Raw genomic sequence first — 13,506 nt, forward strand, 5'->3', positions numbered from 1 at the left:
TACCATTTGGGTCACTAAATGAGGACTACATGTAAATAGATGAAGCACAAATACTTAGAAAAACTCATAATCTAGACCTCCAATGACTGCAAAATCATGCTGACATAAAGGTGAGAAGTTTCAGAAATACCATCAGCAGAAATATAATTTACATTATGGCATCTCTTCATATTTTTGGTCTAAAAACCAATACTGCCTCTATGCACTTCTCTCTTTGTGTTCTTATAGTCCCACCCTATATGACTTTTCCAGAAATATGATTGTGTACATGCGTCTGCACGAAACTGATGTGCTACAAAGCACCAGCCTCCAGAATAACTTGTATTTCTAAGATTGTCTATAAAATCAAAGAGTGCATATTTCAATTTCTGTTTTATTTGAAATCTACTTATTAGCCCAGAAAGGACCATCAAGGTAAGTTTACTCCAGTAGAAGAGTAAACAGTATATCTGGACTACAAGATTATGGAATTTAGTAATGAGTGTAGCTAAAGAAATTATACTCCCAGTCTTAGAACAAAATAAAGATATTATCAAAATACATTAATATCCCTAGGCAAAGCAAAATACCATTGGTAATTCTGAAGAAGGTGAGCAAATACCATATGGAGTTGCTTGATTTGTTTTTGCTTCCTCTAATTCTCTCTAATTAATGGTAGGCTGAAGAAACTCTTAGAATTTCTACAAGTTTTATATTAATGAAATTCTTCACATCCTTGATGCCATGGCATCTAGTTTCTCTGGGCATTTTTTTAAAATGGATGACTGTTGCATCTATCCTCTAGCTACAATCTGAAGCAGTATAAGCCAAACAAAAAAATTATCACTCCAGTAAAAATGTGGGCTAAATACTGTAAATTAGAAGACTATTTAGGTAGAGTAAAAGATACCCAAAAGTTGCAGCTTGTGACATGGAAGAAGCAGAAGCTGTGGGGCAACAACAATAACAAAAGAAATAATTTTTGTGCTTTTGGCTGGTTGTCCTGCTTATTGCCTAGCTGGGAACAAGTCCTGTTTGCATTCTCATTTGATATTGCAGGCTGTTGTATTGATGTACATGAATGAGAGAATCAAAATTCAATTATTTACAGACTTATCCATTTTGATTCAGATATGGAAAAATCAAAACTGGCAAAGATTTGCCTTAAGTGCCTGATATGTATCCCAAATTCTGGATTTAGTTAAAGTATTGTTCCAAACAGCCAGTATCCCTCTGGCAAGAAACTCATAGCACTAAAATGTATAGACCAGCAAATTGTGTGTTTGTTTGAAAGAATGACTGAAGAGTGATTAAATAAAGCTGATCTGCATTTAATCAGTCTTGAATAGGCAGTTTGGGACATGGCTATCAAATTGCCTCAAAATACTCAAACACTGATATGATTCCCAACAAAAACCCTGTCCAATGTGATTCTGACAAACCTGAGGAAGGCATTTCCCAGAAAAAATGGTAAAATCCACTATAGGTAAGATTGCCACCTTATTTCCTTTATCAGATCAAGTAACAACTCCATGAAAGATTTAAATTCACTGAATGATGGAGATCTGATGATGGAAAACTTCAATTTTCCATATTTGACTGGTGTGAAAATGGACATTGCCAAGTCTAAGCGACTTCCATTACACAGATGTGTTCTTTCCAATCTCTTCTCTAAATATATGATGCTGATTTTAACTTGATGCTGATGCTATTCTGCTTGGAATATTGTGCTTATTTCCCTGAGAAACTCTAGCCAAAATGGCAAGAGCATTTACAAGGACTAAATTTTAATCTCTTTGATGCTAATGATCTGTGTTGCCAAGCCAGGCTCCTTATACCTGAGCCAAAAATCCCAAAATATTTTTTTCTCCATTTGTTAGACCAAACCTTGCTCGGAAACACTAGTTCAAACAATTAAAACATCTATATTGACTGTGGCTGATGATACAGTACTGGTACCACTTCTGTACAGTACTAATAAAACAGTACAAAAAGAGTTACAGTCTGAGTGCAGTGGCTGCAACAAGAATTGATTATAGATGCAAGAGGTTAGGTTAAGCAAGGATTTTTCTTATTTGGTTATCTGGCATACACTTCTGATGAATCATTGAAGTCAATTAACAATCATTCATTAAATTTAGTTGTGCTTGTTATTTCTTACAGAATGCTCAGTACCATCCTGTTCTTAGGGATTCCTTTGGAAAGAGCCAGTGTTGTTAGGTTTGTATAAAAGTTATACAAAGAGAAAATGCAGAAATATCCGTAGAAATGCCACCCGCTCTTTTACTTACTGATGCTGCTTCTCAACACACCAATTTCTTCCCATATCAGAGTTTAGTCACAGCCACAAATATGTTTAAGACAGTATTTATAGAAATTTCCTTCAAGTAATAACAGTAGGACGTTTTAAGATGTACGTGATATTTATACCCTAACCCTTAACTTGAATCCTTGGCTTATCAGCATTTAGACTTCACTGACATCCCCTTCTGGTTTGATTCCCCCCCCCCAAGACTTCAATCAAACAGTAATGTTCAGACAAATGCATCACTACATGTAAAATTGAAGGTTTATGAATGTGTCTGCATAGGTAAAATGGGGAACTATCTGGATAACAGTAGTTGTATTACTTAGTCAAGTATACTTGGTGATAATTTCCTCAATAAAGAATCAGACTTGTTTCTAGTGTTTTTACCCCAGCAACACATTTCAGAGGAATATTTCAATATGTGGGAGATTTTTTTAGGGCAAGGATGTGCTAAATGGTAGAAATAATAGGTATTATGCCTATAATGACAAAATGAGAAGATTTTGTGAAAGGGGTGAAGTAGTGTCACATGTAGAGCATAGATTGGAGTTTATTTCAAAAGAAAGGACATTGCAAAAAGGGGGGTATGAAGCATTTGTCATATTCTGTTTTGTTTACAAATTGGGATGAGTTCTCTACATCAGGACTGAGCCTGGGCTAAGTTCTCTTGACCCTTCTTTAGATCAGAACACCTCAAAGGGATGAAGATGGCCATACACAATGGTATGTGGGAATGACCTTCGGAGAGAGGGAAAGCCACAGACTGGACAACCAGTGTTAAAGGCAGCCCACAGATGGATGGAGGGCATGGGAAACATTTCAGAAAAGATCCTCCCTAGTTTTCTGGCAAGGAAAAAGAAAGGAGGGGAGAAATACTTTCATTCTGGCAAGAGTCTGTTAATGCAATCTTACCATAAAGATAGAGTTAGTACTCCTGGTTATACTTCTTGTCTGGACTACCCCATAGGGCTAACACCATGGCATGCTGAATGATAATATAAGTGGTAGGATTATCTGAAGAAAACTTGGAATATATCCCTATAGACAATGGGGCCATACCAAGTGCCCCACACAGGGATCATAATCAAAGGATGCAAAACTGGAGGATATAAACCAGGATCCTTCCATCCATTTGCTTTTCATGTCTTTCTTGCATCCCACTGAAAATGGCAGAGGAAAACCAGTCCACACAGCCACACAAGTTCTCCAGCATGAATTATCTTCCACTGATACCAGCAAATCAGGTCACAAGCCTTTCCTGGAAATGCAAGTATGGTGGGCAGATTATGCTGAAGGATGAGGTAAATTTTTCCAAGGTGCAATTCTATTGTCATATTGTTATCATCCTTATCATCTTCCAGGTTTCTGGAGCACAGGTTAAGGTCCTTGAGTATGTCTGAGGTGTTCTCAGCAGCTGGGCCAAAAATTTCTATGTCCTCCAATTCTGTATCAGCATCTGAAGCAAGGAGTTTCCCTTTTCTTTACCTGGGGAGGGAAGATTCTTGTGAGAAAGGGGAACTAGGGCCCACTGAGTTCTCTGGTCCTGAGTCCGCTGCAGATTTCCCAGGGACTGTATCACTGTTGTCTTTGTTCCACAACTTTGTAGACCAATTGGTATGCTCTTTGTTGCTTGAAGTCTGGGTGGCATCACGGAAACTTGCAAGAGGAGGACGAAGTTGGACCCCAGTACTTGTAGACCCCTCAATAGCTTTCTGGAGCTGAGAGTTTGAGAGACACAGAATTAAGAAGGAAGTTGCATAAAAGTAGTCTTCCTCCATTAAAATAGTTTCCATAGACCAGAAGGGCAATCATTTTCATCCTAAGGACCACATTTTTGACCCTTCTTGGTTTGCCTTATCACATGACAATGTTACCAAAATAGGCAAGATCAAAAACCTTTTAATCCCTTTTTTTGCATTTAAAACCATTCGTTCATTCATTCATTCTTTAGACCACTACAACATATGAATCTCAGCAGTGTACACAAAGTATGATTTGTAAATATTTAACAAAGTTAACACTTTCCATAAGAAAATTTTGGGGAGGGGGGGGTCTTTAAGGTCACACTAGCTGCTTTAACTCTGCAAAAGTTAAGGGACCCATTTTGTTTCTTAAACATCAGAAATGCAAAAAGATCCAAAATTTTCATCTACGTCTAATATATGAGGCATTGGAGGCCTCAAATGGGCTGCTGGGAGTGGGGAAAGGGGGATTGCAGCTCACAAGTTATCCAGTCCTGTCATACAGACACACAGAACTCCACTCTGATATTTACTACTCATGATATTTTTATTCTTCATAAAGGGAGAAAATAAGCAACTGAGATCCTCATGTCAGAAGTTCAAAGATGCTCAAGGAGGGAAAAAAAACCCTTTGATTATCATTATCTTTACAGTACAATAGGGTTGTTTTTTTTTTTTTTTTTTTTACCCCCAACTAGGTGTCTTCAAATAGTGCTGGCTGGAAACTTGGAGAGTTGCTGAAAATGACTGCTCTATAAAAATACTGAGGAGTACATGTACACGAAAGAAGTAAGTGGCTCAATAGCCATTATCTCCTCCCAAACCTTTTGGGCACCAGGGACCGGTTCCATGGAAAAAGGTTTTTCCGTGGAGGGGAGAGTATGTGGCTTTGTGTGCTGCCTGCATCCCATGGATGGGGCTTTGCTTGTTTGTGCGGACCAATTGCTGGCATGCCACAGCCAGGTACCGGTCCATGGACTGAAGGTACTGGTCCATCTCTTTGAAGGAGATGGCAAATAAATAAATAGCACCATCACAAACCAAAAGAGTCCAAGATTCTTTGGAGGAAGACAAAGCCACAGGAGTTAAACATGTATACATTCAATTCAAGTCCACAACCTAATTTCTCCTCTTCTGAAAAAGGCCACAATCCAGTTAGCATTATAGGCAATAAAGCCATAATAAGACTAAAGATATTTTTTTTCTTCTGAATGTTAAGAGGATTTAAAGAGGGATTACTCTTGTAGTGCAGATAATCATATATTTGTATATCAGATTTTGTAAGTGTTAGCAAGGGTGCATTAAGCCTTCAAGTGAGTATGCTTCAAAAATTAGGGAAGGCTGAAAAATAAATAGAGGTCAGAATAAAATAAAATATTTCAATTTAAACTTAATGAAAATAAAATAGTACACATTACTTTTTTGCAGGTATTGATATTACAAGTTACATTTTGCTGGCTTTGTATGGAGAAGCTCTGGGAACTGAATCAAAAGTCCATAGGGGAGTAGTGTTATATATCACTGATAGTATTAAAAGAATACATGAAATGTAAAATAAAGCTAAATGGAAGAGAAAATGCCTTAAAAGTCTTTTCTAAATGTGGATTGAGAAGGCACCAATAGGATTCTAGAAGGAATGGTAAGAGTGTGATGTAAGTGGTGTATAATAAGTAGCACTCCCATCTTTTACTGTCTTTTCCCCCCTCCCGTTATGGGTTTTCCATGAGATCTTTTCTTTACTCTCAAGCAAGACTCAACCAGACAAAATATAAAGGTAACATGATTTAAATTACCTCTTCCAGTGCAATCACACCCTTTAGTTTTCCCATGCTGGTTACATAGGCATGGGTGAGTCCTAGCAATGAAAACAAGGTATGTGTCTACAGAAATGAGAAGAAAAGACCAATTAGCAAATAAAACAGGCCAACCATTGCAAACTCATGGAGAATTTGAAATAGGTTAAGAATGGTGATTTTTTTTTTACCCATATTAGAGCAAAGCCAAAGAATGAAACCTTCATGTCTGAAACTGGAATAATTAGAAGTAGAGATCAACTTATCCAATTAACACAATGTAATATTTTGTTGGCATTAAAAAACAAATTGTACCAAGTCAACTGATATTAAGTTACATAGTAATGCAATATACAAAATAAATAAAAGATTATGGTTTAAATATTTTTCCAATTCTACATAACCTATGACCCATCAGACTAGACTATCTTCCTCTCATGTACTAGCATGCTAAGAGTATTCTCAGGTAGCAAAAGCAGAGTGAGTTCATCTAGATGGGATATAAATGGAATTAAGCTCTTCTTAACTCAGGGAAATATAAAACAGTCATAGACGGGCATAAGTTAGTAAAATTGAGATGCTGTAAACCTGAACAAATCAAACCAGGGAAAAGGGAAAATTGCCTTTTGATTTTGGATCCTGGCTTGTATATGTCCGTGCAGATATCATTTTAGGTGAGACTAAGGCTCTTCTTCTTTGAAAGACAGGAAAATAAGGCTTTATCTTTGTGCTATAGTAGGGCCTATCACTCCTAGCTTATATTAAACAAAACCATGCTACCTAATTAAACAAGGGCACCTTATACATAGATTGAAATGTTTGGAATTGATTAAACATATAATAATTCTAAATAGGTTTTGTTCAATCTTATATTTACTGATGGATCATAATAATAAAAAGCACTGTTATTAACTTCTTTGAGTTATGTGTTGGAACAACACTTGAGAATAAAGAACAACTTACTCAACAATTTCTGTCCCCAATTTTAATAGTAAAATTGCTCCTGCAAAGATTAAACAGTTGCCCAACTAGTTTGATCCCTCTGTTTCCTTCATACAGAAATCATTTTAGAAGACAAAATTGTCTAAAGACATACCACTGCTTCTTAGATGAAACTTTCTGCTAATAGCATAAACTAAGTATCAAGTATCAAGACACAGAACTAGCAAGAATGATAACAAATAATAAAATAAACTTAATTGAATATTGGGGGTGGTTGCTTTTAATGCTATTTTTCTCATTCAAATTCTAGAGGTTCAGCTTCATATTGAAAACTGCAGCTCTTAATCTACTTTGCAAAGTTGCATGGCAAGATGGCGACATGCAATGGAAAAGAGGTGGGTGAAAAAAAAAAGATCTGTGATAGTAAAATAATTTGGCAGGAACTGGGGGGAAAGGAAGAAGGAACTGAAGAAAAGAGAACAGGTCTGTATTTTGTAGATTAAGCCCAATTCTGTACTTTTTACTTGCTTGAAAGAGTAAAACTAAAGAAGGGTTGTTGAGGCCATACTATATACAGAGAACCTTACTCCACCTGTTAGGTTAAAGCTTGGGCAAGATCGCACAGTATTTTGGAAACCAAACAATATAAAGAGAACTTGAAATCAGAAGAAGGCATAGGCCTTGATGGAGCAGAGTTGGATAGCAAGGTAAGTAGAGAATAGGAGGTAAATGCAGGCACCCACCTTATGCAACGATGTTCTCTCAACTAGCTGAAAGGGAGAAGGATCTATGCGGCAGCTGCTGAAGCATACCCTTTTCTCGAGCTCCTCCTGCTCCCAAACTTCTATCTGACACAGGAAAAAAAAAAAAAAGAATTCACAAGTTCAGAGAAGTAATTTGCACCAACCACTTTCCCAGCCTGCTCACTTTAGCCCAGTGTTTCTCAACCTTGACAATTTTAAGGCATGTGGACTTCAATTCCCAGAATTCCACAGCCAGCAATGCTGGCTGTGGAATTCTGGGAATTGAAGTCCGCATGCCTTAAAATTGTCAAGGTTGAGAAACATTGCTTTAGCCAATGAGCCAGCATGATTTACTTGTCTTGGGTATATTTCCCAATTTGTCCAATTCCTCTTCTAACTTTTTGGTTGACTGGAGAGCAGTTAGAAAGTCATTTCTAACAGGAATCTGAAACCAACCTCTTTCCTAAAGCAAACACCATATTTTTATTTTTGCTATTGCTGTCAGTACACTTTTCCATTTTCTTTATATTTGCTTTCCTTCTCAGAGATTACTTTTTCCATGAATACTTTGGTTTTAATTTTAAAGCCTATCCCCTAATGAAATCACAGGGAGGTCTATCTGGATATTGCACAGACTCTCACTCATTCAGACATTATACAGGCTCTCTTAAGAGCAAAGGGTACATGTTCCAACCCATTCTCCTAAATTTTTCTAGTTTTCCATTACCAGTTTAATCATGTGGTTTTCAGTAATCATGCTTGCTTCTGCAAAAAGCTGCTGTTGTTAGGTTGCTGCTTGGAAAAAGGATGTGCTACCAATGAAGGAGAATATTTGTAGCTGAGGGTTGAAATGAGGGGTCCTTGGTGCTCTCTGAGCTTGGTTGTCTTCTTGCAGATGTTTCATTACTCAAACTAGCTAACGTTATCAGTGCTAGCAGTTTTCATTGCCTAGTCTGGGTAATGAAATGTCTGTAAGAACACAAGTTCAGAGAGCACCAAGGACCCCTCAAGGGGTGTGTTACTTACCAGGCCTGACAAAACAACACAAATTTACTTCAAGAAGCATTAGGGACTGCAGAAATGATCAGATTCACTCCAGCAAAGTAAAGAAAGCTCTACTCAGTTTCTCCTCCAGTATTTTAAGTTCATGCAGCTTTGGGACTATCCACAGCATTCATAAAAAAAAAAAAATCTGAGCCTGTGTACCACCATAGATAGGAAACTGGATGAAAGTGAACATACCCAACACCAACTAAAACCTGCAATTGCAGTACTATTGGGTATCCCAACCATGTGGTCTTATTAATACTCCCTGTTTTCTTGAACTTATGAGTCAAAGAACTCACATATAGGTTATAAGCATGATAGATATTACACTGTACTTTTTGTCATAGATCTATTAAGTAGCAAATATATTTTTGAAAAGGGATTCGTGCAAAGCTTTACAAAGGTAGAGTTAGGGAGTGTAGTAACACACATCTTCCCTTTTTAACCTTCAACTTTTTCTTGCAGGCTATTATATTCTTGCCCATTGTTCTTTGAGGTGCCATGCATACTGATAGTAACATATACAACAGCATAACTGTCACAGAGAAAATGAGATGTTTTGAGAAGTCACATTTCATAGTGGAGAATGGATAAATATTCTTGTGATTTTTTTTTTTAAAAAATAATCACATGACTGTTACGTGGAATCTCCTGACATGACATTGACTGGAAATGTCAACTCCATCAACTCTGTCTGTTGCTTTACTTCCAAACGTACCTCTTCTGGCTTCATTGGGTCTTCAACCTCTGCTGAATCCTGAAAGGAATAAGTAATCAGTTCCAAGATCAAAAGAAAGGCAGCAAAGCTTAAATCCAAATCTCATTTTCAGAACATAAATATTGCTTCTTCCCTAACACCGTTGCTGTAACCAGCACTTGTATGTATCATGAGTTTTAGCACATGGGCAAAGAAACCATGTAAGTGCATATGACATGGGTTACAGTTTCTAAAACAAAATTTATTGTCCTCCATGCCTGCAAATTTGAAGGCAGTATCTAGTGAATCTCAAACTGTATTCCTTTGTTTTATATCATTGCTTTTATTGCTTATAGAAATGCATAGAAATGCAGAGGAACATCCATTTAGCAACGGTGTTAGTCTTTCATTCTGAGGGAACTTACCATATCAGTTTCTTACAACAGGGCAGATAGGTAAACTTGGGGTTCTGAATACTTGTCCACCCCACATCTTTTGTTTCTATTCACTCCATTTACTTTCCTATATATAATGCTGTGTATGAGGACACCTTGGTGACATACAAGTGTAATTTTTATAAGCAAATAAATGGAACAGAATTCAAAAATTCCCTCTTATCATTCTTCCTGTTGCAGCTTTGGGATTCTTGTGTTTGTAACAAAGAAATCTATTATTTGAAGAAAGCCTTTACTATAATAATTACAGCAGTTCCATGAGGAGGCTTGTAGTATATTTATCTGCAAAGAAATTTTTCCTAGGCAGTGATATTATCTGTTAGAAGGATTCAATTGCTTCTCCCTCCCTCCCCCTTCACAATCTCAAAATCAGCCCTGTCATGTAGGCGTACAGATTTTTAAGAAATAATAATAAAGAAAAACAATTTGCAGTTTTTCCATCCTTATTCTTTCCATTCGAAGAAATACAAAAATACAAAGATGGAAAGCATAAGGTATTCTCAAGTGGTTTGGAAATTTGGCTTAAAAATACATTTAAAAAATAGATATGCATGCTAATGTATAAAATATCAGTGCTGATGTCATGACAGTTCAGGGATGAATGAACAGGGATAGGTCAATTCTGATACTGAACATCTTCCAAAATCTTTGGCAGCAAAAGGCCATGATTGATGCTAAGTTTCCCTTGCTATTTTAAGTTTTCCTGCCTAAAGGGATTAACCCTATTAAGCTAAAAGAGACAAGGGTAAAACACTGATAAATGACTACGGAATATCAGTGTTGCATGGCTAACCTATTTCATTACCATAATAAAGTACGTATGTTGTATATCACAAGGTCTGTCTGGAATATAAACAGACTGTCCAAAACCATAATATTCCCATTCACTTTTACTATGCAAGGTTTTAATGTCCTGCCTACCCTCTTCATCCCAGTCAGCCCAGCCCAGCCAAAATGGCAGTGCAAAGGGCTGTCTGGAATGTTGGGTTCAAAAGTAATTCCAAGTAATTGGGAAGGTCCTTCAAAGAAGGAAGAAAGTTCCCTGTCATATCCCAGCCTGAGACTACAAAAACTGTCCAAAAGAATGAAACAGAAGGTACTGCAATGGGAAAAGCATTTCAGCATTCTACAAAATTTGTGCAGGACAGCAGAGATTAAAGTCTCATGGAGCACCCATATTCATTCTCTTTCCCTGGTACATTTGTGCCCACATGCACTTCTGAGCTACCTGGTCCTTCATTTTGAGAAGTTTAATTTATTTCATTTCTTTCCCACTTCTGACTCCCAAAATGCTATTTTCTCAGGGTATGAAAGCAATCAGGACTCTTTTTCCAAAATTATTCAGGCATAGGATAGCTTTCTTGTTCAAACCTGCTCAGTGCTTTTTCGCTGAGGGGATGGGCTGAGACAAAGAAGTTGTTCCATCAATCTCCTCAACTGCCAACATCTCCCGGCTGTGAGAAGGGGAAAAATGCAAGGAATGAAATGGTTGACCACTGGGCTGTCTACAGGTATGATAAAAAAAAAATCAAGATGGCAGCCACAACCTACAGCCAAAGCTTCATCCATTTTGACACTGTGGCTGCCATCTTGATCCTTTGTACTACACTCTGCAGAGACTTCTGACTAACCATCAACAATGTTTTTTTCCCTACCTTTTCAATAATGCTACACATTAGGTTGCCTCTGCATCACCTCTGATTTCTAAGCAAAAAAAGTAAGATATTTTCCACAGAAGAGCAAACTGAAACAATATAACTTCATATAAATATAATTCTTATTATTTTTCAACTGAGCATTTGGTGCTTGTTGGCTGTCGGGGCTGTTAGGTAGACCAGGCCATGAAATCAACTCCACAGGAAGGCTGAAAATATAGACATTGGCTATAATAAGAGAATCTTGCAAATTTGAGAATGCGGTACCATCCCCTCCTCCTCTTTCTTCCAGTTCAGTGAATTAGGGAGGCCTCCACCTGAGTTGCTTCTGAATATTATCTTGTTCTGGACTTAAAAAAAAGGTTCCGCCCCTTTTGCCTAGGCAACAGATTGCACATATCTCCATCAAGGTCATCTTTTTTTCTCTCTACAATGATTCACCATTTCAGTGTGGAAACTATTGATGATTTGATAAATATTCTCCTAAGCTGACTGAAGTTCACACAGACGTTCTGTGCAGATGGCCTGTTCATAAATGATCATTACTATCGAGTAACAAACTCTACTGGCTGAGTGGCAAAGGAAATGGAATTGTTTGTGACAGCATTCGAAAGGGAAAGAGACAAGGCAAAGCCACAGATTAAGGCTGATAATTGGCCAGATTCCAAGAAAATGGTGGATCTGATTTCTAGAAGCAGAAAGTGAGTGGCTGGCTATCTGACCATAGAGAAGCCAGGCTTGGGGAACCATGTAGTAGTGACTAAGCTGCCTAGGAAATGCTACTTCTAACTGTACTCCTAGATTTCTAGCACTTGAAAAATCATGACTTTCCCATTTTGTTCCAAATATAATCAGTGCTCCAATTTCTGGTGATCATGCTATGTTCCATATACATGGAAAAATCATTAGTCAAGCATACTGTGCTATCTTTTCCTTTTTTTTTCTTATTTGCCCCCAAATGAAAGTAGGTGTCTCATTGAACACTGGGCGCTATCTAACAAAATGAAATTCAACGGTGAAAAAAGTAAGGTTCTACATTTAGGCAAGAAAAACCAAATGTACAGGTATAGTATAGGGGGTACCTTGCTCAATAGTAGTAACTGCAAGAGGGACCTCGGAGTCCTAGTGGACAATCACATAAATATGAGCCAGCAGTGTGCTGCAGCTGCCAAAAAGGCCAACACAGTGCTGGGCTGCATTAACAGAGGGATAGAATCAAGATCACGTGAAGTATTAATACCACTTTACAATGCCTTGGTAAGGCCACACTTGGAATACTGCATCCAGTTTTGGTCACCACATGTAAAAAAGATGTTGAGACTCTAGAAAGAGTACAGAGAAGAGCAACAAAGATGATTAGGGGACTGGAGGCTAAAACATATAAGGAACGGTTGCTGGAATTGGGTATGTCTAGTTTAATGAAGAGAAGAACGAGGGGGGACATGATAGCAGTGTTCCAATATCTCAGGGGCTGCCACAAAGAAGAGGGAGTCAAGCTATTTTCCAAGGCACCTGAAGGCAGGACAAGAAGCAATGGATGGAAACTAATCAAGGAAAGAAGCAACCTAGAACTAAGGAGAAACTTCCTGACATTTAGAACAATTAACCAGTGGAACAACCTGCCTCCAGAAGTTGTGAATGCTCCAACATTGGAAGTTTTTAAGAAGAGACTGGACAGCCATTTGTCTGAAATGGTATAGGGTTTCCTGCCTGAGCAAGGGGTTGGACTAGATGACCTCCAAGGTACCTTCCAACTTTATGATGATGATGATGATGCCTATTTAGTTTAGTTGTGTATGTATATATCTGTTTGCAGCTTTGATGTTGCCTTTCATTTCTTTAAAAAATATTGTAATGCTTGTAGATAAGCTGAGAAAACAGAGATTATGTTGTTATCTCTAGTCAATTTCATTACAAGAGGGAATCAAATCAGTCACCTGCATAGCTTTGCTGGAAAAAAAAATGCCATTTGGCTTTCTTAAACTATTTCATCATTCATCAATCAATCCAAGTGTCAGCAGTACAAGGCCAGAGAAGTGCAATTCCAACTACATCCCAGTAAATACTTTAATTCATGGTTAGGGTTTGAGTTGTAAGTCATACCAATTTCATCTAGTAACATCTGTCTAGCCCACAGGTCGGCAA

The 13,506-nt window shown here is 37.7% G+C and overlaps 2 protein-coding genes across 8 annotated transcripts in view; one reads left to right on the forward strand and one right to left on the reverse strand.

Moving 5' to 3' along the window:
- FAM131B (family with sequence similarity 131 member B) overlaps positions 1–9,262 on the forward strand; it is an 82,847-nt gene extending 73,585 nt beyond the window's left edge. The window contains exons 8-10 of one of the 3 annotated variants that reach the window (XR_005556170.1): positions 4,728–4,818; positions 7,075–7,159; positions 9,020–9,262. Coding sequence is in view for 1 of the 3 variants with exons in the window: in XM_039338683.1 (XP_039194617.1) it covers positions 4,728–4,741 (14 nt within the window). In the remaining 2 variants the exon portion in view is untranslated. Of the gene's footprint in view, positions 1–4,727; positions 5,799–7,074; positions 7,502–9,019 lie in introns of those variants that run through there. The other 2 variants (XR_005556169.1, XM_039338683.1) reach the window with 2 other exon arrangements.
- The window catches only part of CLCN1 (chloride voltage-gated channel 1), a 75,309-nt gene continuing 63,831 nt past the window's right edge, over positions 2,029–13,506 (reverse strand). For 4 of the 5 annotated variants that reach the window (XM_039338678.1, XM_039338676.1, XM_039338677.1 and 1 more), the window contains exons 19-23: positions 11,078–11,160; positions 9,273–9,311; positions 7,508–7,612; positions 5,823–5,909; positions 2,029–4,005 (exon numbers count right to left, since the gene is read on the reverse strand). In XM_039338678.1, coding sequence (XP_039194612.1) covers positions 3,769–4,005; positions 5,823–5,909; positions 7,508–7,612; positions 9,273–9,311; positions 11,078–11,160 — 551 coding nt within the window. In that variant the 3' untranslated portion in view covers positions 2,029–3,768. Of the gene's footprint in view, positions 4,006–5,822; positions 5,910–7,507; positions 7,613–9,272; positions 9,312–11,077; positions 11,161–13,506 lie in introns of those variants that run through there. The other variant, XM_039338680.1, reaches the window with a different exon arrangement.

This window comes from Crotalus tigris, unplaced genomic scaffold, assembly GCF_016545835.1.
Source record: "Crotalus tigris isolate CLP2741 ecotype Arizona unplaced genomic scaffold, ASM1654583v1 scf7180000017716.2861928, whole genome shotgun sequence".
Lineage (NCBI taxonomy): Eukaryota > Metazoa > Chordata > Lepidosauria > Squamata > Viperidae > Crotalus > Crotalus tigris.